A 24302-nucleotide genomic window follows, 5' to 3' on the forward strand; every position below is an offset into this window, starting at 1 on the left:
CCCTGGCCTCGAGTCCTTTGCTCTTGGAGCATTGAGAGCAAGTCATAGTGACTTGCCACCCTCTGACATCACGGCTGCTAACCCCTGAGCTGCCCGTCTGTTGCCAGCCTTCGCACCATGCAGAAGGCACGGGGTGTTCTGTATCGGCCCACAACCGGATGACACACTGCGATGTGGTTTCCGGTGGTGATTGGAGTGGTGTGGCTGCTGGGGAGGAGAGGGGGCCTAGTTAGCACATTGCCCTCTGATCCACCGATTTGGAAGCAGCTTTTGGATCGCTCTTGGTGGGGGCAGGGGAGAAGCAGGAGCCGATTTCCTGTGTTCGGGTTCACTGTGGGCTGGCCTGCCTGGCTTTGCCTCCCTCAGGGGTTGCTGGGTCAGCACACACCACAACCATAGGCCTTGTAAAGAAAACAGAGCAAAAGGAAGTGGGGAAGAGTTATCCAGAAACCAGGAGAGTGGAGATGGGACTGAGTTTCTATGATCACACACTTTCCAGTTGAGATGCTGTTTGGAGAAGGGTGAGCACAGCGTGTGAAGGAGACCCAGTGACCTGAGTGTGCATGCCCCACCCCACCCCTGGCCCCCATTTCTAGAGCTTGAGATGGGCTCTGCCTCGTCCCCTCCTGTCTCTGACCAGAACTCCCGTCTCTTGTCCCACTCGGAGGGGTCTTGCTGGCTCCCGCCTCTCCTCTAGAGGGACTGGAGGGGGACAGTTCCCAGGAGCACAGGGCCTGTTAGGAAGGTGAGTCCAGTCTGAGTCCTTCCTTACATTTCTCAGAGGTGGGACCAGGAGCCAGGATTCTTCACCAGGCTCAGGGGACAGGGAGTCTGGGCTATATCACAGGTTGAAGGAAGACTGACTGACTCAGGAGAATTGATCTGGGTTTGCCTCTGGAAACTGGCCCCAAGTGAGAGAATGATAATGCAAATACCCGGCTCCCCCCAAGATGGCAGTGCTCTCCAGGGCAGGGCAGTGGGGCCACTGGAGGCAGGAAGGAGCCTTCTGAGGGTTTTCTGTCCACAGCCATGACGTGTAAAAGGGGCGGAGGGCTCCTGGACATTGACCTGGGCAGACTGAACAAGGCAGGTGGGAGGGGAAAGCGTTGTCAGAGGGTCCTAGATCTCAAGCTGGAAGAAAGCGCAGAAGCCATGTGGCCCAGCCCACTTGTTTTATAGACCACACTACTGAGGCCCATGCAAGTAAAGTAAGTAACTCAAGGTCCCGCTGCTCGTGAAGGTCAGAGGCAGGATTTGAAACCAGGTCCTCTCATGGCAGATGAACATGCTCTTCTCTATATCTGAATGTTGTCTCTTGCAGGAGAAAAAGGTTTGTTTGTTTTTTTAATGCTTTACTTGGTGCTTTATGCTTTTTAAAGACATTGCCATCACTGCCCAGCCTTCCTTGAGAAAAAATACCCTTTCCCTGGAATGAAGACACACATTGGCCACAGCTGACATTGTATGCCTCATTCTGCAGCGGTGGTCCACCACCTCCCTGACCTGAAGCCTGATATCTTGGGAAGGGGAGGGGTCCTTTACACTCATTGTAAATTGGGTCATCATGTGACAGCTCTTGGCTCTGCCCATTTTACTCTGCATCATCCAAACCAGTTTTCTCTGTTTTTTCCAGATTCCTCCTCTTCATCCTTTTTTCATGGCATCTTAATATTTTATTTCATTCACCTGCCACAGTTTTCCCTGCCATCTCTCAGCTGCTGAGCCCCCACTTTGTTTCCAGTCTCTTAAGACCACAAAGAAATCCTGTATGGCATTATTTGGTATAATCAGATAAGCAAAACGTTTGTTTTTCTGGGCTGGTAGTCCAGGGCACAGAACTCGTTATTGTAAATAGAATCCTACCAGTCGTTTGAAACTTGTTTTGTTGGATTGTTTTCAAAAATAAAAATAAGAGCTCGTTTTCCTGCCCTGGTTCATGTTCCTCCAAGGACTCGTGAAAGAGGTCTTAGAGCTTGCTCCTAGTCAGAAACGTTGTCCTTGTGGTCTTGTCTTGAAGGAATGAGATTTATTCCAGCCCAAATGGCCTGTTTATTGTTTCTGAAACTCGCCATTCCATCTCTGGGCTTTGCACAGGCTGTACCTCATGCCTGGGATGATTTTCCTTCTTACCTGCACCTCCTGGAATCCTGAGTTTCATTTATGGATCCTCTTAGGAAGTCTGTCCCCTCCTTCAGGAAGCCTTTCTGGGTCCTCTCCCCCAATTGTCACCTTCCTTTAATGTCTTGGCCTGTCTGGGCACCTGTAGAGTCTCCCTTCCCGCTATGGAGCCCCCCAGAATGGAAGCTAACTGAAGGGAGGGACTGTTCTGTCTTTGTCTCTCTGTCCCAGCACCTGTTTGGCACATAGTGGTTGCTTAATTACTGTGTGTAGGCTTGGGAACAGGGGTTAGTGACCAACTGCCAGCCAGGACTGGGGCTGAAGGAGCAATGTCGTTTTCAGAAGGTGCAGTGGTCACCCCCAAAACACTTCTGGTGCCTGGATTTGCTCCCCATCCCTAGGATGTTCTGGCAGCCCCCTCTCCTGCTCCTCCCTGACTCTCTCACCTGGGCGCTTCCGATCTCCCTTTGGGAAGCTCCGGTCTTTGATTCAGAGCTGCTTGGGGCTTTATCTCCTCTCCTGGCCTCCTACCATCCTCCCCCTTCATCTTTTCTTTTCTCTGTCTTCAAAACAGAGAGAAAGCCCCGTGAGCGACGGGAGTCCTTTGGGGTGGTTTGGGAGCTCGGCAGCCTGGGGCGCCCACTCCCCTCACCTGGGCTCAGGCTCCTCGGTGGAGAGACGAGGAGGGACGAGGGGGAAGCTCCCTATTTCGGTTCGGGGGCTGTGTGTTGCTTCGGCTCAGGTACTGTTGGCTAGGAGGTTTTTTTTAGACAGAGGAAAGTGGGTTACCATGGAGAAACCTTAGCGCAAGCCCCAGGTTACCCTGTCGCATGTACGCACATCCCTGTCCTGATTCGCTCAGTCACACACACGATGGAGCCGGCTTGCCTTTGGAGATGTCACTGCCAGGAGGCTTCATTAGCAGAGGAGCTGAGCTCCCGGGCCAGCTGCAGATGGGGCAGTTTTCCCCCGTCCCCTCCCCAGCTCTCATTCCCCTCTTGTCGCCACGGAGACAAGATGCTGCCTCGCTCCTTTGATCCAACCCTGAAGAGCAGCAGAGGTAAGCCTCCGTCCCCGTGGGCAGGCTTCGGAGGAGTCGGAAGCCGAGGTAGGCTGCTGGTCGCTGTGGACTTCTTGGTGGGATCCATGGGCGGCTGGGAAGGTTGCCTGGTACTCAGAGTCTCTAATGCTTAAGACCTCCCAGGCTGCCTTCATACACACGGGACATCCTTGGAGCTTTGGTATATCCCTCTGAGGTGGGCAGGGCTATATTACTTAGCTCCATTTTGCAGATGAGAAACCTGAGGCTCAGAGACCCAAATGACATTACAGCTTCACCCCCTTGTGGGAAGCAAGTCATGGAGAGAGTTGAGACAGTCACCTTCAAACATTTGTTGTTGCTGTTACCAGGCTGGACGCACCATGAGACTGGGCCAGGGTGGTTTTTATTATTAAGAGGAAAAGGGGCATGAGTTTGAGGACACATGGGCTGGCACATAGTAGGTGCTTAATGAATGTTTGACTGATGTGTCAGCTGCCTGCCTTGGATCGAGATTCTCTCCCAAGGAAAGCCATGGATAAAACAGTAATGCAGTAGTAAAGACACTATGACTGCCAATGGGTAAATTAACCATACGGTTGGCTTGGGAACGTGTCTATTCTGTTGATGGGGACTCACTATTACAGTGATATGTGCTGAGCAGCAGGGAGAGGAAAGAATGTGGCACAGACTCCAGTGGAACCTCAGCTACTTGAAGGTAGGGACTGTTTGGCCCGAATTCTTTGGACCAGGGCATGATGGGATTCGGCCAAGGTCCCTGAGGCAGTGACCATTAGAAGCAGGATTTGAACTCTGATCTTCCATGCCCAGAGCTGGCTCTTGGGCTTTCTTGCCTGAAGAACCTGCCAGAGGATGACAGTGTCCTTGGGAGTTCCTGTTGTGGAATCCCAGAGGGCCAAGGTCTCCATCCTAGAACTGAGAGTTGCTTGTGGGGTCTCTAGCTCCTTCCCTTCTACTTTTTCTCCTGGTTCCTTTTCAATCCTGGATTTTTCTATATGCATCTCATTTCCCTTTAAATGCTGAAAGCTCCCTTGGTTTTGGTCTTGTTTCCAAGACCTGACATTTGAGCCTTCTAATAATGATTCTAGGTTTCCCAGGGCCCCTGTGACCTCCCTAACTCCCCAGAAGAATGTCAGCTCCTGGAGGGCAGGGATTGGTTGGTTCCTGGTTTTGTATCCCCAGGACTTGGACCAGGGCCAGGGCCAAATAGATAGCAGGCACTTAATAAATGCTTGTTGAATGAATTCGTGAATTCACATTTACTTATCTGCCTGTACGGTCTACACACATGCACACACACACACACACACACACACACACACACACACTTTCATGTTCAAGGTCACCCATCACTTATTTGTCTGGTCTCCAGAAGATTGTCTTCAGGCCCTCCTTTCGTGGCCTCTCTTAAACCTTTAACTTATTCACAGCAGCCAGACTTCCTTGGTTTTCTGAGTGACCCAAGGCCCTGTTTCACTTTTCCTTGAGTGTCAGGGGATTCTTTCATTTTTCTCCTTAATGCTGCCTTCTAGTTCTGAGCAACATGCCCTCCCCCCCCCCCCCCGGCCACTTCTGCCTGTTTACCAGTGTTTTGTTGGGCACATGTACATTCTTTGATTCTTTCAACTCCCATCCTTACCCCTCCCTCACAAAACAAAAAAACAAAAAAACTTAAAAAAACCAAAACAACCCCCCCCCCCAAAGAAAACCCTGACTAACCCTCCTAAGGTGAAATGGGCTGACACTGAAATGCATTTTCCATGCTATGTTGTATTACAGTTAACAGAGGGCAAGACTTTACCTGATTTGGGGGTTGGGAGAGGAGGAGGAGAAGGAAGACAGACAAATATCTGCTAAAAATAAAATAAAATGAAATGAAATCAGCAAACAGCTGGTGAAAGCCTTTGCTTCAGCCCACACTCCTCTCTCCTCTAGAGGAGATAGCTCTGTGCCCCTTGAGCCTAATTGTCTCCTGTTAATAGCTGCTAGCCACCAACACTGAAGGAAGCTGGGGTTCAGGGCATAGTACGCAGCAGGAAGAGTTGGGATTCCCAGGATGCTTTCATATTTCAGACTCTGAATGGGCCCACACAGAGTAAGAAACAACCACTATTTTTAGAGGGAAGTGGGCGTCGATTAGGTGCCTGCTGGTGACAGCTAGTCATTCCCTTTTTATGCAGCTGCCAAATTCTGTCTGCTGCCTATAGCTGTCAGGAGCTTATTCTATATTATTCCTCTCCTTCCCACTTTGTGTTTCAGCCATACTGGACTATTTGCCGTTCCATCAAGACATTCCCTCTTGCTGTTCCGTACAGGATGATCCATCTCCCACCTCCAAGCCTTTGCAGAGGAGGCTGCTATGCCCGGAAGGTGCTCTGATCCTTAGCATCCTTGGCTTCCTCCAAGGCTTCATGTAGGAACTGTCTTCTCCTGGAAGCCTTTTCTGATGCCCTGGTTGGCTGTGGCTCCCTCCCTTCTCCAGTTACCCTATCTAAATTTGTCTGTTTATATGTTGAATCCCTGATGACTGCAAAGACTGTTAAGGTACCCTTAGTGCCTAGCACAGTGTCATATCACTAATCAATGCTGAAAAAAATGCATTGGGGATTAGATTGGATAGGATGAAACATTGGGTAGGGGCTGAAAAATGGAGGATCATTTTATAGACCGACATTAATTTACCAAATGCCTACTGTACGCCAGGAGCTGTACTGGGTAGCTCTAGGCCCAGCTGAGCCTGGATTCAGGAAGACCTGAATTCGCATCCAGACTCAGAAACTTCTTGGCTGCATGATTCATGGCAAGTCGGTTTGCCTTTATCTGCCTCAGTTTCCCTACTTGTAAATGGGCATAATCGTGGCCGCTACCTCCTAAGATTGTTGCGAAGATCAAACGAGAGAATGTTTGTTAAGCGCTTTGCAAACCTTAAAACTCCTGCAGGGCTGACCATCATTGGTGATTTTACCTGCAGGGGATGGAATAGTGAAAGCAGTCTCTGATTGCCTCCCAGCCCAGCGAGAGGTAAACACAAATATAAATTTTGTAAATGGCTGTGAGGGAGAGCGGGGGCGGGGCGCCAGCGGTTTAGGGGATCCAGAAAGGCCATATTAGGAGGAGGGGATGCTCGAGCGAGGCCAGGAAGCAGGGCGCTCCAAGCAGGGGGAACAGCCGAGGCTCGCTGCAGACGTCGTCCTCTGCCCGCTCGGTTTTTGCTCACGGCTCCTTTCATTCCGCACACTACACGGCACACCTCCCATTTACCCTGGCTGCCCTCCCTGCCTGGAAGGCCCTCTCCTCCTTGGCTCAGCCTCGAAGCTTCCTACGAGTCCCAGAGAAGAGGCCAGCCTCTGCAGGGTCTTCGGCAGGTCCCCTCCATCCCTGCGCCTTCCCTCCGTGATCATCTCCCAATTTTCTTGTCTGTATCTGGCTTGGCCGTCAGTGGTTGGCACGTTGTCTCCAGTAGAAGGTGAGAGCCTCAAGCCAAGGTCGTCTTTTGCTTCTTCTCGGATCCCCAGCACTCAGAGCCCTGCCCGGCACGTGGCGGATGAGTGCTTGTTGACTGGACCCAAGACGTCCACGGGGTCCAGGGAGAGAGAAGCTTTAGGTCTGAGCGCTAGAGCCAGGCGCTTCTGACTCTTCGGGGAAGGATCATTCCGCAATATGAATTAGATGCGCTGGTCCCCGATGCCACCCTCCCTCTCCACCTTTTTGGGGAAAGCCAGAAAAGAAGGGAAATTCAGGGTTGTAAATGTCAGTTTTGATCTATGACGACCAGGGAAATGGCAAGTGTGGGGCTGGGGGGAGGTTCTGTCCCTTGTGTCTGACTCGCCAGGTCCTTGGGGACCATTTGCCTGATGTCAAGGCCAGAGACAGCCCCTCTGATCATGAAGAGAGCAGGCACAGTGGACAGACAGACAGGTGTGAATCCCACCCTACAAAGCGCTGCTTCCTGACCCTTTTACTTTCTATTGGAGGCACCTGGGGCAGGGAGACTGCGTTCCCAGGGCTGATTGCTCAGGCCTGGAAACTTCGGCAGCCTGGGTCGGGGGAGGAGCTTCTGGGGCTTGGTTCTCTTCTCTAAAGCCCCAGGAAAGCCTGGCTCGCTATCTCTGGCTGTGTTGTCCCCGGCAGGTCCCCAGGCTTCCTTAGCCGGAAGAGGCTGGAGGGATGCTTATGTAAGATCCCAGGAGGAAGCTGGTTCCTTTGCTTTGGTTTTGCTTTCTAAAGGGTTGCTTTGTATACAGCCAGTTTTGACTAGATCTCCTATCTTCTCTTTTGTGAGAGACAGGGACAAAGAGCCGTGTGATGGAGTTCTCCCTCATCCAACTGGTTCTCCCTGGGCATTCCCTGAAAATGGCCAGGAAAAAGCCAGTGATCCCCTGCAGTGGGAGTCCTGAAAGCTCCCTGGGAGCTGGCCATCTCAGGTGTAAATCAGCCACTTTGATTCTGGGAGCCTGATTTCCATTGTAGGCCCTCAGTCCTCAGTACTCCCAAGTGGGCCTGTGTTTTCAACAGTTGATTCATCCACACCCCCAACCCCCTCCAGTGGCTAGAAAATGGGGCCTGACAGCTCACTGCTGGGAGAAGGGGAAAAGGGAGGTGAGAAATGTGTTCACTTCCTGATTTAGCCCAGGAAATGAGCTGAAGATCCTTTCTTTTCTCTTTATGGCTGTCGAAGGCCTGCCCTCCCCACCTGGGGCTCCCATGAGCTCAGCCTACAGCCCAGAGTCCTGAGAAATGAAGCAAGCAAGGCCACCAGGCCTGCCCCAGGACCCCCAGAGACAAGCAAAGCTCAAGAGGTGGGCAGTCGTCTGCTCTCATACTTGACAGCTCAGCCCTGGGATGTGCAAGGGAATTAAGGCAGTCATGAGTACACCCTTCACCAAACATCTATGAAGAGCCTACTCTGTGCCTGGCCCCTGGCCCTGGACGTGGGGATACAAAGACAGCAACCTAACAATCCTGTTAGCCTGGCATTCAAGGCTCTCCACAGTCTACCATGAGCTCACCCATTCTGTGTATTCATATACTGAACATCCACTTGGCTTTCTTGTTATGTGAGAAGCCTTCTCATGTGTAACACAGGGAAGATAAGATTGTGTCCTTCACAGGGCTGTGGAAGGAGGAAGTTCTTTGTAAGCCTGGAGAGAAATGTGGTTGGGAGAGGTTGGGGTTTATTATCGGTCATGTGTGCATCTGTCTGACTGCTGGAATCCAGGGAGATTGGGTGCTGCGTACCCATAAAGTGCCCTCCAAATGGGAGGGGCATACCATGGTCATGCTGAGGGCACCAGCTGAGAGGCAGCTGCATCAGGTTGGGGTGCCCAGCTGTGCTGGGATCAGCCGAATCCAGGCATTTAGGGGGAGTCTGAATGAGCCCTGGGGGTGAGGCGGGCATGCCTTTTCTTGGGGGGGGCGATAGGGGCCAGCAGGTGATCTTGGTCTGGGGGGAACCGTGAGGTGGAACCATTTTCCTTGTCTCTAAATGAGGGGGTGGTGACTTCCAAACACTCTTTCAACCTTGACATTCTGGGATTTTGTGAAAATCACCAAGAACACAACCTCTTTGCTTGGTTAATTCCCTCTGCTCCACTTCAGCTTACATAGATGTGACCCTAAATGAATGGAATCAAATTGGCGACCATTTCTAAGTGATTCCCTATTTCTTGACCTACAGTGTAAACAACAGAGCACAGACCAGGAGTCGCTGGACCTGGGTTCAGCTTCTGACTCCCTGGGCCTGTTTCCCTGTCTCAAAAATGAGGGCATTGGGCTTCAACTCTGAAGTCTCTCCTTGGTCTAAAATAGAAAACCAATTGAGCCTCTAATGACCTTGGGGAAGGGGCTTCTGAGGCTGCCTGGGCATCTCCCCCATCCCCTTCTGAATCTGAGGAAGCTGAGGCCCAGGACAGGTGGTGATCTGAGCTTGAAGGAGGCCTGGCTAGGCCTGGGCTGGATGACCTGTGGTGGGGAGCACAGCAGAGGAGATTTTTGTGCAGATGTAGCTCGTACCAGAGGCTGATGGGCTTTCTTCCTCCTAGGTTCTGTGATTCTAGAGGCTCGTGGGAAATAAAACCGATGTTCCCCCACAGTCATCCTGAGCCTGGGCCCTGGATGTTTTGGGGCACACAGACTGGGGCTTCTTCAGTGAGTGTGGACTTAGGAGGGATTTACCTGCTGGGCAGAAGGACTGAGTGACATTGGGTGGGTTGGACTCATCCTAGGCTTACGGCCCAGGACAAGGCTCTAGTCTATGAGAGAGAGGGTACTTGTACAGGTAAGGGCAGGGCTGGCTGGCCAGGGAGGCTCTTCTGGCTTTGGAATCCACTTGGGACACTCAGCCTCCTCAGTGTCTGGCTCCCAGAGCCTTATTTTCCAGGACAGGTTTGCGCCACAGGTCCAGAATCCATCCCTGGGGGCTTTCCAGGTTCTGCTCAAGGCCTAGGGTCCAGTGGGGCCTTTGGCTTGGAATGGCCTCTTGCAAAGAATTTCATTAGACTGTAAGCTGCCTGAGGGGAGGAGCCACTTCTGTCTAGTCCCAGGGCCTGGCCCAAGGTGGCCTTTAATAAGTGACCATTGATTGGTCATTAAGCAGGATACACTTTAAAAGCCCTGAGCTCTTCCCCAGTGGCCAACATAAGATAAGTTAAGGCCAACAACCTCGCTATCCAGCCCATGTTTATATGCCCAATGCTCTGATGGATCTGGGGTCTCATCTGGGTCAATCTTCTGTCTGGAAATGAAGCCGGCCACCCATCTCTGCTGAGGCAGCTAAGCAGTATAGTAGATAGAGACCTGGGCCTGGAGGAAAGAACATCTGAGTTCAAATCCTGCCTCAGATACTTATTGGCTGTGTGACCCTGGGCAAGTCACTGAACTTCTGCCAGCCTCAGTTTCCTCCACAGTAAAATGATAGGAACAGCACCTCCTTTCCAGGGTTGTAGGGATCAAATGAGACCGTCATTTACAGGACTTAGCAGGTGCCTGGCACATAGTAGGTGCTCTACAAATGTCAGCTGTTATCATTATCATATTATCCCAGAGCTGCTCTTGAATGAAGAGGCCTAGGTTCGGGCATCAGCCCTGCTGGGTTACCCATCTGAGAGCCCCCTCAGAGTGCATGTCTGTGGCCAGGGAGGCGGGGAGGGGTGGCAGAGAGGAAGATGAGAGTCCGAAGCCTTCCCCTTCCTCTCGACATCCTGGTTGCTAGAGCAGGCCAATTTATGTTCTCACACACACACACAACCAGCTAACGGTTAGACAGACGCCGCTTCCTGGCCGGGCCTGACTTCCTGAGCAATCTGTCCTTCCGGAGGCAGCCCGGCAGAAGAAGGCTGCTCGCTCTGCACTGACCGCCGCGGCCCTCGGAGGCTCCTGGAAGGGTGGATAGCCTCTGGCCTCAGTGGGTGCCCACGGCCGGGCCTCCTGTCTCAGGGTGAGGCCTTGGGTGGGGTCTGTGCACGGGCAGAGACGTTTCAAGCACCTCAACCCCCCGTGAAAACAGGAAGTGATGGAGGAGGACTGTCCCCGCTCATGTTCTGTGTCTTCCGTTCTTCCTTAGACGCTTTTGGACCCGGGCAGCATCGAGACTTGTTCTTGCTGGCGTCGCAAGCCCGGGGCAGGGACCATGCCGCCCCCCGCAGACATTGTGAAGGTGGCCATCGAGTGCCCGGGGGCCTTCCCCAAACTGATGGAGATTGACCAGGTAAGTCAGCCCAGCCTCAGGAGGAGATCTCCAAGCCCGGCTGGCAGCCCCTTTCCTTTCTGATGCACTCTGTCCTCTTTTCTCTCCGAATCTGGGAAGAGGATTTGGGTAGCTTGTGGTCCCGTGCCCTGGGACCAGAGGGGAAGGGAAGGGGATGGGAAGGGGACGGGGTGGGGCAGCCAAGGCCATTTCCCCTGATGCACATTTCTAAGGCCGTTCAAGAGCAGAATCTGGGGGAACAGCAGGGGCACGCCTTGGGCCTCAGCCCTGACCTCATCTGAGATCCCTTCTGTGACCTCACTGATGAGGGAACCTCCCTGCATCCAAGTGGCTTCAGAGCTTAGAGCCTCAGAGAACCATGGACACTGTGGGGGAGGGGCCGAGGAGTCCAGAGTCCCCAGGAAAGCATGGGGCAGACTTTTCCTGAGCGATTGGGAGGCCAGCCTTGTGCTGTGGCCCTTAGCCACCCTGCCCACACAGAAGGCTTTCTCTGAAGTCACAGGACCTGGATTCAGATCCTGTCTCGGTCACTAATTCACTGTGCAATCTGAGGAAAGTCCCTTCGCCTTTCTGGGCCTCAGTGCTCTTCTTCGTCAAACTGGGGAGTGAGGCTAAGGTCCCTTCAGCTCTTGGTCTGCTCCTGTGCTCTGACACAGATCTAAATGCTCAGTAAGGTGGGACTGCACCCCAGGGACTTTCCTAGTTTCTTGTTAGACCACAACGACTTTGCCTTAAAGTGAGAGGTGCCCCAGTTTCCTAAGCTAGCACAACCTCCCCAGGGGAGAAACCCTTCCCTCAGCTCCTGGGAGGAGAGCCCTGCCTCGGGCACCTTCTCCTTTGCAAGGCAGGGACAGCGTCCCCTGCTCAGCATCACCCCACTGGTGCCATAGCAACCCCAGCATCTGAGGCTGACTTCTTCCACTCAGTGTTCTCTGAGTGTTTTTTTTTTTTTAATTGCTTTCCAAGTCAGGCTTTATTGCTTCTGGCCTAAAGCTATGATCTTGCAGGATTTACTGAGCAAGAAGTAGGAACTCTGTGATCTCTTGGCTGGACTTGGGGTTGGGGAGAAAGGGGAGGAAACATGGCCAGGGTTCATTTTGAAAAGAGCTTTGGCTACATGGGTCACCGTCCTGGTCCAAGGAGGGTTGAGCTCTCCTTTTTGGAAGTAAGTCCTGTAAACAGACTCTGGCATTCTGTATGTGTGGGCCCATAGCAGACAAGGCACTATGTGACTTTGTTTCTCTAAATTTTTTTTCAATTAATAAGCATCTGGTACATAAGTTTACTTATCTGACATTTTTCTGGAGGGGGCGCTTGCTAAAGTGACCCCCAAGAGATTTCTGGCCTTTTCCCACAGGTACAGGACAGGCCAAGAGACCATGAGGAAGGTCATTTGGCTCCAAATCTCCAGATACAGATGGGCTTGTGGTGCAGTGGTTGCAGGGAGATCGGGGACATCTACTGGGCCCAAGCCTCGAAGCAGGAGGGGGTCAGAGTTTGCCTGAGCTGAGACTGGCTAGGTAGAGAGATCGGCTGTGTTAGCCTTCAATGATCTTCTGTTCCCTGGAAAAAGAACAATGATGAGTCCATTAGCCAGTCTCTCAGACATAGGGTTTTTGGGGAAAGCCTGGTGCTACCTGGGTGTGTGCTTGGAAAAGGAGTGTATGAATCTGGAAGAGATGTTTAGTAGTCGACTGTAATTATGAAGCCAGAGTGTGAGGTCTGCCGGCTCATTCTAACAGATGGTGTGCATGGAGAACTCTGTGTCTGCAGGAATTTAATTATGGCCGTATGAATGTGGGCTTTAATTAAGGAAGCCCCAGAATTACAGCGATCAGAATGCTAACCACCCGGCAGAGGTGGACCTAGGAATGAGCTACAAGGGCCTTGCCCCGGGGTGACTGAGTTCATGGGGTGCTGACACAGCAGTTCCATTCCTTCAATGGCATGGAAACGAGGGAGCTTACCACCTACATATTTAGCGTAATTAGTTTAAATAGGAAGCTGCTGCATGGCACACTTTCTTAGCCCAGCTCCCACCCATCAGGGGATCTCTCTCTGCCCAGAGAAACAGGCTCCCTGTGTCTTGGGGCCTTTGCTTGGAGTGGCTCCTGTCTGCTGTCTCTGTTGGCTGCCCCCAACCGAGGTAGTCTTTCAGAAATGGATTTGAGGGCATAGTTGCCTTTTTGCAGCTTGCTTCTTGCACTAACAGTGCTGATCATGCCTCTGTGCCAGAGTTTAGCCCAACAAACGTCAGATTTTTTTTGGGGGGGGAGACATCCTGTGTAAATTGACCAGATGTGTCGGTATCCCATATTATCCCTGCCCCATCACTCTCTCTGCTTTATAAAGTCGGTTCAATTTAGCACACATTTGGTGGGTACAAATGCCAAGGCAGACAGTCCCAGCCCTCAAGGTGCTTACGTTCTGATGGTGGAAGACAGCAAGGCAGAGAGGAGAGGGAGAGGGCCATGGGATGGATGTCCTGGGAAGTTCACCAGTGTCTCAGAGAGAGATCGAAAGACTGATAAAGGGGTTTAAATTTGAAAAACCCTTCATATCCCCCCTTTGGACTCTGGAAGTGCTCTTGTGGGGTGGGCACTGATGACCTTATCATCCCCATTTCACAGATGAGGGAAGGGAAGCCCAGGCTACTTGGGTTGACTTACCCAGGGTCACTCAGATCTGTTTCTGCAAGGAAACTTGACTTCAACCTTTGGTCAAAACCATGGAAAACCCAACTCTGTGCCTCATTAGGGTGTGCCTGGGAAGCTACTCAGCAAAAACATTGTCATTGAGTTGTTGTTAATTGAATTATTTAGTTGGGTCTGACTCTCCGTGATCCCATTGGAGGTTTTCTTGGCAGAGATACTGGAGTAGTTTGCCATTTCCTTCTCCAGCTCATTTTACAGGTGAGGAAACTGAGGTAAACAGGGTGAAGTGAGTCGCCCAGGGTCACACAGCTAGCAAGTGTCTGAGCCTGGATTTGATCCCCTGAAGTTCAGTCTTCCTTACTCCAGACCCTGTGCTCCATCCACTGAGAGTGGTGGTTAATTTGTTCTTGAGGCAGTTCTTGGAAACAAACACCAAGGCTGCCCTATGGATGTTGTTAGGACCAAGAGGAGTGGCAGTTTGACTCTCTGCCATCAGCAGTCCATCAAAAACTACCTTGTGCTGGGGGACCACCCTTAGGGAAGCCTTACCATTGAATTTAGAGACAAGCTCTAACCCCCACTAGTTTTCTGGCCCTTTTCTATTTCCCTTGAAATATCTAGGAAACAGGATTCTGTCGTCCTTGGAGGGAAAGGCCCCGAACAGTTATTTTAAAAGAGGTTTGCTAGTGGTTTCCAGCTTTCAGGTCATTCTCTGCCCATCCTTCTGACAGATGTTTTTGTCTATACTTATCCATTCCAGTTCAACCTTGGGGAGCCCCTTTTTGTAGTGAAAGTATGAGGCTTTTTGATGTTCCAAATGTTCCCTTTGCTTTGGATCTGGATGTTGACTGAGCACCATTTCTCCCAGCTGAGAGGAGGGAAAGCAGAGTGTTGTAGATGAAAGCCGTGTGGTGGCTTTGCGTACATCTGCCAAGAGAGCAAACAAGCTAATGACTAGTGAAGGCAGAGGAGAGACTCTCTCTTTTCCATTATTTTATTGATGCCTTTCATTTTCCATTGAAGCCATTTTCAGAGATAACCCTTCTCAAAACACCCAGAGAGCCTTTTTTTTTCTCACAAAGACCAATGGATCCAGTTGCCATGTTGGAGAGCACATGCAGCACTCTGCACCCACAGTCCTCTCCTCTCCCAAGGAGGAAGAGGGATGGGCATTTGCTCCTCTCCATCAGCACAGAGTACAAGGACCTGAAGTTGGGCTTCATTTTCTTTCTGGTTCTTCCCAGCTCCATGAGCGCAGTCTTTGTATTGGAGAGTGCTTGCCTGGTTCAGATTCTTGCCCTCTGCATCAGTTTCCTGCAAGTCTGCCCACGTCCCTTGGAATATCCCTCTAATTATTTTGTCTTCCTTTGTTTCTGTCAAGGGTGTTTTGCTGATCTATTTATAGAAATCTTAAGTGTGCCTTGGTTGGTTTCCTAGAAAATATTTTCTTTATTCTGTATTATTTTTGAATGTTATTTCTCTGTCATTTCTTCCTAGATTTTGATGTTGCTGTTTTGAAATGTGTACAGTTTGGGTGGATTTGCTCTCTGTTATTTGACTCTCCTTGAGCCTGTATCTCTAGACAAGTCAAGAAGCATTTATTAAGCACTTATGATGTGCCAAAGAATGAGGTGGGGGGAGGGGAATAAGTATTTATATAGACTTACTATTCATCAGGCACTGTACTGAACACCAGAGTTACAAAGAATAGGGGAAGAAGGGAGAGGGAAGCAGACTAAGTATATATAGTGCCTACTATGTGCCACTGTGCTAGGCACTTGACAAATATTGCCTCATTTTAGTAAAAGACAGTCCCTATTCTTAGGGAGCATATAGTCATCTGAGGGAGACAACGTGCAAACAAGTATGCACAAGCAAGACATAGATGGAGAAGTTGTAGATAATCTTAGAAGGCAGGCACGAACAATTGGGGGATCAGGTGAAAGAGAGTCTTGACAGAAGCCAGGGAATATAGGAGGTAGAAATGAGGAGAGAGTGTTCCAGGCAGGAGGGACAGCCAGAGAAAATACCTAGAGCGGAGAGATGGGGTGTCTTTGGGGGAGAAACAGCAAAAAGGCTATTGCCATTGGATGGTGGACTGGGTGGAGGGAGTAAGAAGCTTGCAAAGGTAGGAAGGGGTTGGGTTGGTGAGGACTTGAAGAACCAAAGACAAGGTTTTCTATTGATCCTGTAGGTAACAGGGGACTGTTGGAGTTTACTGAATAAGAGTCTGGCATGGTCATGCCTGTGCTTTAGTGAAATCACTGTAGTGGCTGAATCAGGATGGATTGGAGTGGGGAGAGACTTAGAGCAGGCAGACCCCTCCCCTCCCCACCCCACAGTAGCTACAGCAGTGGAACAGGTGTGAGGTGCTGAGGGCCTGCACCAGAGGGGTGGGAGGGCCAGAGGAGAGAATGGAGCGGGCAAGTGAAAGATGTTCTGAAGGCAGAAAAGACAAGCTTTAACAAGAGATTGTACATGAAGGATGGTGGTGAGAGAGAGAATTGGAAGGGGGAAATGATGCGTTGGTTGTGAGCCTGGGTGACTGGGAGGATGGGGGTAACCTCCACAGTAATAGGGAAGTTTGAAGGGGGAGGGGCTTTCAGGGGAAAGATGTCCGGTTTAGTTTTAGATATGTTGAGTTTGTGGTGTCTGCAGGACAACCAGTTCAAGATGTCCAATAGGCAGTGGGTGATATGAGAATGGAGATCAGGAGAAAGGTTAGGGCTGGATCAGTAGGTCTGAAAATCATCTGCATAGAGATAATTGAATCTCTGGGATTCATGGGAGCTAATTGAGATGACCAAGCAAAATAGTACAGGGGGAGATGAAGAGGGCCCAGCACAGAGCTCTGGTGTATACCCACAGGAGCCGGCATGAGGTAGGTGAAGAGCCATCAGTGGCGACTGAGAAGGAGCATTCAGGCAGGTTCTTCCAGTACTGCTCCAATTCATTCAACATCAGTTCCTACACCGTATCCCAAATTTCTCTCAATTTTTTCTGTTCATACTTTCTTATGGGGTGATAATATTGCATCACCTTTATATGCCACGATGATGCCATTCCCTGAGAGATGGGCACTTGCTCTGTTTCTACTCATTTGCCAGTACAAAAAGTGTGGCTAGAAACAGGTTTGTCTATATAGGACCTTTCTCATGCTAATTGATCTCCATAGGCTATAGGTCTGGTAGTGACATCTCCAGGTCAAAGTGTAGGTACAGGTCAGTGACTTCAAGGGCGTACTTCCAAATGAATTTTCAGAACAGTCAGTCCGGCTCAGACCTCCATTGATAGTGTGTGAGTGTGCCTGCCTTTCCTGTGTAACATTTACCATTGTTGCTAATCTGTGAGGTGAAACCTCCGAGTGGCTTTGATTTTCATTTCTCCTGTTATTCGTGATGTAAAATATTTCTCATACGGTTGTTGATAGCTTACGTTTCTTCTTTAGGAAAATACCTGCTGATTAGCCTTTGATCGCTTTTCTGTGCCTCTGATTCTTATATATTTGTATCAGTTCCCTATATGTCTTGTCTATAATTTCCTATAAGTGTATTTTCCTTCAAAATGTTATCTGTTTTATTCATAGATGTATTGATTTTGTGCAAAAACTTTTCAATTTTATGTAATTTGAATTTCCTACTTTATATTTTAAAACCATCTCTATCTCTCATTTAAGAAGGCTTCTCCCACCATGGCTTTGCATGGTATCTACTGTTCTCTCTATCTCTTTTTTAATGTGATCTTTCATATTTAGGACAAGTATCTATGCCATCCCCTGATGCTATTGGTCCCATGTCTTTCCCTCACTCCTGGGACCTTGCTATGATATTTATTCCCCAACTCTACCCAAATATTTCTCCATTTCCATGTTTTATCTATTTCTGTCTGTCTCTCTGTGTCTTCCTCTGTCTGTCTCTGTCTGTCTCTGTCTCTCTGACTCTGTCTCTCTGTCTCTCTCTCTGTCTCCCTCACTCGCTCCTTCTATTTCTACCTTACCTCTCTCTCTCCTTCTTATTAACAGACTATAAAAAAGCTTGAAAACAGCCAAGAATTCAAACACAAGAAAACAATTTAAGACCCTGTAAAAGAAGCTTAGATTTTTGGGTGTGTGTGTGTGTAAAACCTCAGTTAACACACAAATGGGAATGGGCTGCTGCTTCCTGTGTCCCCAGCATGGGCTGAGCATGCAGCCTTAACGAGATGAGACTAACACATGTGGGACAGCTGCACAGAAAATCTGAGGCATTTCACAAGCACGGGCTAAATTGTTTGGCTAATCAGAACATGCAGTAAACACTGTGGGTGCCCAGGAGGAGGAAACGATGGGGAAGGAAACAGGAAAGGAGAGAGCCTCCGTGAGAAAGGAGTTTATAACAACGCAGGGAAATGAGCACACACAGATGATAACTTATAAATGTGTCACCTAAACTCAGGGAACAAATATCGAGTCACATTTGTGCTGCTTATGTCCCTGCTGCCATGTCTCGGGTCCTGGGTTGGGTGCTGGTGACAGAGTCGAAGACAAAAACCTCCCTGGAATCAAGAATCTGGGTGAAGGTCAAGGACCTTTGAGGGCAGTTTGAACAGGTGTAACTGTGGAAAGGCCTTGGCTCTGGCATCAAAGCGCCTGGGTTCAAACCCTGCCTCTGACACTTAACTACCTGGGTGAACTTTCAAGTCATATGTCCTCCCTAGGCTGGCTTCAGTCTCCCCAGCTGAACAATGAAGGGAAGTGGTGAGATCCCCTCTGGGAGCCTCCAGATCTGGGCCCTGATTACCCAGTGATGCCAGCAAGGATGCTCAGGGGGGATTTTGTAGGAAGTAGCAATCAGGCTGAGAAGTAAGAAAACTTCTGGCCATGAGAGGCAGCGATGGGGCCAGGACTTGTATAGGGGCTGAGACCCTTAATTAGAAAGTCCCCCAAATGAGATTTGAACTCAACTCAGAGTGAAGGCTCATTCAGTCCGGTGTGACTTCAGGGAGATTCTTCCACTCACCCCCTCCTTCCACCCTCCAAGGTGGAAAAAAATACTTCCTATTTTGCTTGCTGACTTTTCCTGAACAAGGAAAAAGGCCATTGGTGCCGCAGTGATTGGATGTGGACTGAAGGAGCCTAGAGGGCTCATGCTGCTGGGGCTGATGGGGACCAACCCCAGAGGCCACGGAATCTTGCCCCTCATTGGATCAAGGTGATAACCAATGTCCACAATATTGCCTAAGGTCACTCTAGTAGGAAGCAGCAAAAGCAGGATTGGAACTCACATCCTGTCACTGCAAAGTTAGCTGTCGTACCACTGGCTAGTGCTCCCTCCACTTCTCTGCAGACGATGCCTGTGCCTTTGAGACTGTGCCCAGGACACCTTCTGGGCACTGGGAAATATGGGAGGATGTGGGGGAGCACATGGGGGAGCTTGGGAGGTATCTTCTACTCTGCAGATCCTTCTGACATCATTCCCTGGGGGAGCCAGGGCAAGCTGTGGGGGAGCCCCATCCCACCCCCCATCGGTGAAGGGCTCGGGCAGGAAAGGGTCTGCTGCCATATCATAGCTGGTCCTGACCCTTTCCCTTTGGGCTCTTCTCTGCCTGCCCCATCTCCCTAAGGCAACCCTGCTGCTGTAAGCACCCCAGGCCAGAACACAGGAAGGGAGGGAGGGAGGAAGGAAGAAAGGAGGGAAGGAAGGAATGAAGGAAGAAAGGAAAGAAGGAAGGAAGGGAAGAAGGGAGGGAGGAAGAAAGGAAAGAAGGAAGGAAGGAAGGAAGGAAGGGAAGAAGGGAGGGAAGGAGAGAAGGAAGGAAGAAAAGGAGGAAAACAAGGAAGGAATGGAGCAAGGAAGGGAAGAAGAGAGGGAGGGCATTGATTAAGCACCTACTATGTGCCAGTCACTGTGCCTTGGGAAGTAGGTAACAAGTTCTCCAAGGCCAGGTTTGCAGAAAATCTGATTTTCCATTGCTTCTCTCCCCCTCCCTCTTTCCCCTTCTCCCTTCTTATTTTATTGTATTCTTTTTCCCTTTAAAACATTTACTTTTGTTTTTATTTCACTCTCTTTACAAACAACTCCCGCCCTTCCCAAAAACGACTGGTCTGCTTGGCGTGACATGTGTGGCGTGGTCCTTACCATAGTCTCCCACCTCTGACAGATGGATTTCCTCCCTCCCTTCTCCGGGCTGAGCTTTATCATAATATTTACCAGATTTCAGGCTCAGGGTTTGGTTGTTTGGTGGTCGCTGCTGTTATTTTTCCTACCGATGTTCTCATCTTCATTGTGTATGTTGGCAGCTAGGTGACTCAGAGCTCCGGGCCTGGAGTGAGGAATTCCGGAGTTCAGATTTAGCCTCAGACGCTTACCAGCTGTGTGACCCAGGGCAGGTCGCTTAACCTCTATCTGCCCATTTCCTCATGTGTAAAACGGGAGTGATAATAGCCTCTAAATCCCAAGGTTATTGTGTGGATTTGATTAGAAAATACTTCTAAAGTGCCACACACAGTGCCTGGTACGCCGTAGGTGCTTCATAAATGCTTCTCCCCTCCCTTTTCCTTTCCTGGTACACCGTAGGTGCTTCATAAATGCTTCTTCCCTCCCTTTTCCTTTCCTGGTTGCATCAGGTCGTGTGAGTCCGCCCACGCTTTGGGCACTCTTTGTTTCTATAAAGATCAATAATTATCCGCTACGTGAATACCGACTCAGCTTCCAGTTCTTCACCACCGTGGATATTTGGGTGTGTGTGATTTCCTCTCGCCTGGACCTTCCTTGGAGTACGCGCTCAGCAGTCAGACCACCGGGTCAGAAGCCGCTAACGCTTTAGTTGCATTCTTTGTTACCGTCTCTGCTGTTCAGTAGCTTCGGGCATGTCTGACTCCTCGTGGCCCCGTTTGATGTTTTCTGTTGTTTGCCTTTTCCTTCTCCGGCTCATTTTACAGATGAGGAAACTGAGGCAGACAGCGTTAAGTGACTCCCAGGGTCACAGAGCTAGGAAGTGTCCGAGGCTGAATTTGAACTCAGGTCTTCCTGACTCCAGGTCTGGCGCTGGTGTGCTGTGATGTACCATGGCGCCAGCTAGTTGCCCAGTTCTTAGCATAGACCAAGTTTCGGCTGCACCCGCAGGATACGGGTGTGTGAGTCTTTCACTAGTCCTTCCAAGATTGACTCTCCGGCTGTCCTTGTCGTCTTTGCCGCTTTGCTGGGTTGGGGCTGAAGCCTCAGAATTGGTTTGACCCGAGTTCTTCTTAATGTTAGGACTTTGGATCAGTTTTCATATGGTTGTTAATAGTTTGCATTTCTTCTTTTGAGAATTTTTTGTTCATGTCCTTTTGCAGCTCGTCCAATGGGAATGAATCTTGGTCTTACGCATTTGTGCCGACTCCCTGTGTAGTCTAACTTGGACAGTCGGGCTGCCCTTGGAGATGCTTTCTATTTGTTTCTTGAGCCATTCAGCAGCCTTCCTTCTTATCCCAGTAAGGCTGACTGCATTCATGTAAAAGCCGCCCAGCTTCGTGCAGCTGTAATTATCTGTTTTATCAGTGTCAGCTGTTGCGCAGGGGAGAGAGCACTGGGCCTGAGTTACGATTCAGACCCAGCCACTTACCAGTTATGTGACCCTGGGCCATCATTTAACTTCAGTTTGCCTCAGTTTCTTCATCTGTAACATGGGAATAATTATAGCACTTACCTCCCAAGGTAGTTGAGGAGATCAAATGAGTTAACACTTGTAAAAGGCTTAGCACACACTAGATGCCATATAAATGCCCATCTCCTCCATCTTCCTATAATCTCTACAAATGTGCTTTAGATCTGAGACTATTCTCAGGGACACTATGTAATTGTGGGGGATGCGCCCCAGATTTTTTAGGGTAATATTTTGTCCCAATTGTTCTCACTCTACCACCTTAGTAAAATACCTTCACTAAAAGCCAGTTTTCAATTGGATGATTGCTAATGGGAAGCACACTGGTGGGGGCTTGGGAGCTATAGATACTCACAGTTACCCCTAGAACCAGAGACAGCAGGCACCTTCTGGGATTCAACTCTTGAGTACAAGTGAGAGTTTGAGATTAGCCCAGAGGGGATGTACCATGCACAAAAACGATACGCATCATCCTGTTACTACTGTGTTTGACGCTGACTATATAATAAGGTGGAGATTTTTTCAAAGGAAGTTTTACTATGAAACCAGAAGAAAGGAAATGTTGGCATGGAGATTCAGTGGTGAGGGTGCTGGATTCATAGTCTGAGAATCTTGTTTCTTGGTGAGTTAATAGGAAGTGAAAAGGCCAGAGAAGGAGAATTGGCCAGACCTGGAACCAAGAGGCTGGAAAGTGGCAGCTTTTGTGTGAGCATCAGTCCCAGCTGAAGTGCCCAGGACATTTAGCCTGGAGAAGGCAAAGGGGCGGGGGGAAGGAGGGAAGGGCATGAGCAACACTGCTCAGGGATTCAGAAGCTGTCATTGTTCTGTTTGGCCTCAGAAGGCAGAGCTAGAAGCTGTGGGGAGGGAGGCTAATGTCAGGAAAAACAAACAAACAAACAACTTTCTAACATGAGCGCTGTCCCAGCATGGAATGGCTTGCCTGGGAGATGGGGGCCTCCTCCCCCTTCTTGGAGGAATTCAAAAAACATTTGGTTGACTTGGTTTCATACGTTATATATAGTGAGGATTGCTGTTCTGGTATGACTTGGACTGGCAGGACGCTGAGTTCTCTTCTGACCCTAAAATTCTGTCAGTCTCTTTTTGGATATAGGGTATGAGAGAGGGAGAGACCAAGGAGGATTCAGTGGTTTGGAGTCTAGGTTACTGGGAGTTTGCAGGTGCCCTTATCAGAAATGGGACAGTTGTTGTGGAAGGGTGGGCTTAGAGGGGAAGACTGTGGCATCTGCTTTGGATGGGTTCAGATATATAAAGAGAGATTCTTAATTCAGAGAGAAAGAGACAGAGACATATAGCAATCTACTCTTTGATAAACCCAAATAATCTAGCTTCTGGGCTAAGAATTCACTATTTCACAAAAACTGCTGGGAAAACTGGAAAATGGTAGGGCAGAAACTAGGCATAGACCAATATCTTACACTATATACCAAAATAAAGTCAAAACAGGTTCATAATTTAGGAATAAAGGCTGATACTATAAGCAATTTGGGAGAGCAAGGAATACTTTACCTGTCAGATTTATGGGAAAGGGAAGAATTCATGACCCAACAAGAGATAGATAACATTACAAAATGCAAAATGGATAATTTTGACTATGTTAAATTGAAAAGTTTTTGTACAAACAAAGCCAATGCAACAAAACTAGTGTCTCTGATAAAGGCCTCACATATAAAATATACAGGGAACTAAGTCAAATTTATAGGAATACAAGTCATTCCCCAGTTGAGAAATGGTCAAAGGATATGAACAGGCAGTTCTCAGAAGAAGAAATTAAAGATATCTATAGGCATATGAAAAAATGCTCTAAATCACTATTGATTAGAGAAATGCAAATCAAAACAACTCTGATGTACCACATCTCTCCTGTCAGATTGCCTAACATGACAAAACAAGAAAATCATAAATGCTGGAGAGGATGTGAGAAAATTGGAACATTGTTACATTGTTGGTGGAGTTGTGAACTGATCCAGCCATTCTGAAGAGCAATTTGGAACTAGGCCCAAAGGGCTATAAAAATGTGCATACCCTTTGACCCAGCAATACCACTTCTAGGACTGTATCCCAAAGAGATCACACAAGTGGGAAATGGACCAGTCTGTACAAAAATATTTATAGCAGCTCTTTTTGTGGTGGCAAAGAATTGGAAATCAAGGGGACACCCATCAATTGGGGAATGGCTGAACAAGTTGTGGTATATGTGCTATAAGAAATGGGGAAGATAATGGACTTTATAACAACCTAGAAAGACCTATATGAATTGATGCTGAGTAAGGGGAGCAGAACCAGGAGGTCATTATACACGATTACAGACACACGGTATCTGTAAGGAATAACTTTGACAGACTTGGCTCCTCTCATCAATGCAAGGTTCAAAGCCAGCTCCAAAAGACGCATGATGGAGAAAGCTCTGCACATCCAGAGAAAGAATTATGGAGTCTGAATGCAGATTGAGGCAGACTATTCGCTCTTTTTTTTTCCTTCTTTTTTGGTTTCGTTTCTTCTCTCTCACGATTCATTCCATTGGTCATAATTCTTCTTTACAACTGGACTATTATGTAAATAGTTCAAAGTGAAGGTAAATGTAGAACCTACATTGGATTACATGCCATCTTGGGGGGGAGGGGGGAGGAGAGGGAGGGAGAGAAAATTTGGAACCCAAAGCTTGTGGAACTGAGTGTTGTAAACTAAAAATAAAAAATAAATTTATAATTAAAGAAAGACAGAGAGAGAGAGAGAGAGAGAGAGAGAGAGAGAGAGTGAGTGTGTCAGGCAGATAGTGAGAAACAGAGAGAGAATTTTTTTAAATGTCTCCCATCTGTATATGTAGAACATTCATTCATGAGTCTTAGAAGGTGTTACATCAGTAATAACTTGCTCATTGATTCTCTATCAGGTGAGGGAGATGTGTCCCTGCCCAAAGTGCTTACCACTGTGATGGAGGAAATCCAGGCAGAGGCCAGGGATTCCCTGGGATTGAGGAGGCAGGCCCTCCAGAGTTACACTGAGTGGATGGCTTCCAGCCCCAGGGTCCTGCAGAGCCTCCTGGCTGGGATGGGTCTAGCCTGCCCTTCCACCCAGGAAATACCAAGTGGGTGAAGAATGCTCACTGTCCTGGGTTCAACAT

At 49.1% G+C, this 24302-nt stretch overlaps 1 protein-coding gene across 3 annotated transcripts in view; it reads left to right on the forward strand.

The window, feature by feature from the left end:
- Positions 1–24302, forward strand: part of ELMO1 (engulfment and cell motility 1) — a 405316-nt gene that overhangs the window by 64564 nt on the left and 316450 nt on the right. Inside the window, exons 1-2 of one of the 3 annotated variants that reach the window (XM_036738190.1) lie at positions 10509–10613; positions 10740–10883. In XM_036738190.1, coding sequence (XP_036594085.1) covers positions 10806–10883 — 78 coding nt within the window. In that variant the 5' untranslated portion in view covers positions 10509–10613; positions 10740–10805. Of the gene's footprint in view, positions 1–10508; positions 10614–10739; positions 10884–24302 lie in introns of those variants that run through there. The other 2 variants (XM_036738189.1, XM_036738191.1) reach the window with 2 other exon arrangements.

This window comes from Trichosurus vulpecula, chromosome 9 (assembly GCF_011100635.1).
Source record: "Trichosurus vulpecula isolate mTriVul1 chromosome 9, mTriVul1.pri, whole genome shotgun sequence".
Classification (NCBI taxonomy): Eukaryota; Metazoa; Chordata; class Mammalia; order Diprotodontia; family Phalangeridae; genus Trichosurus; species Trichosurus vulpecula.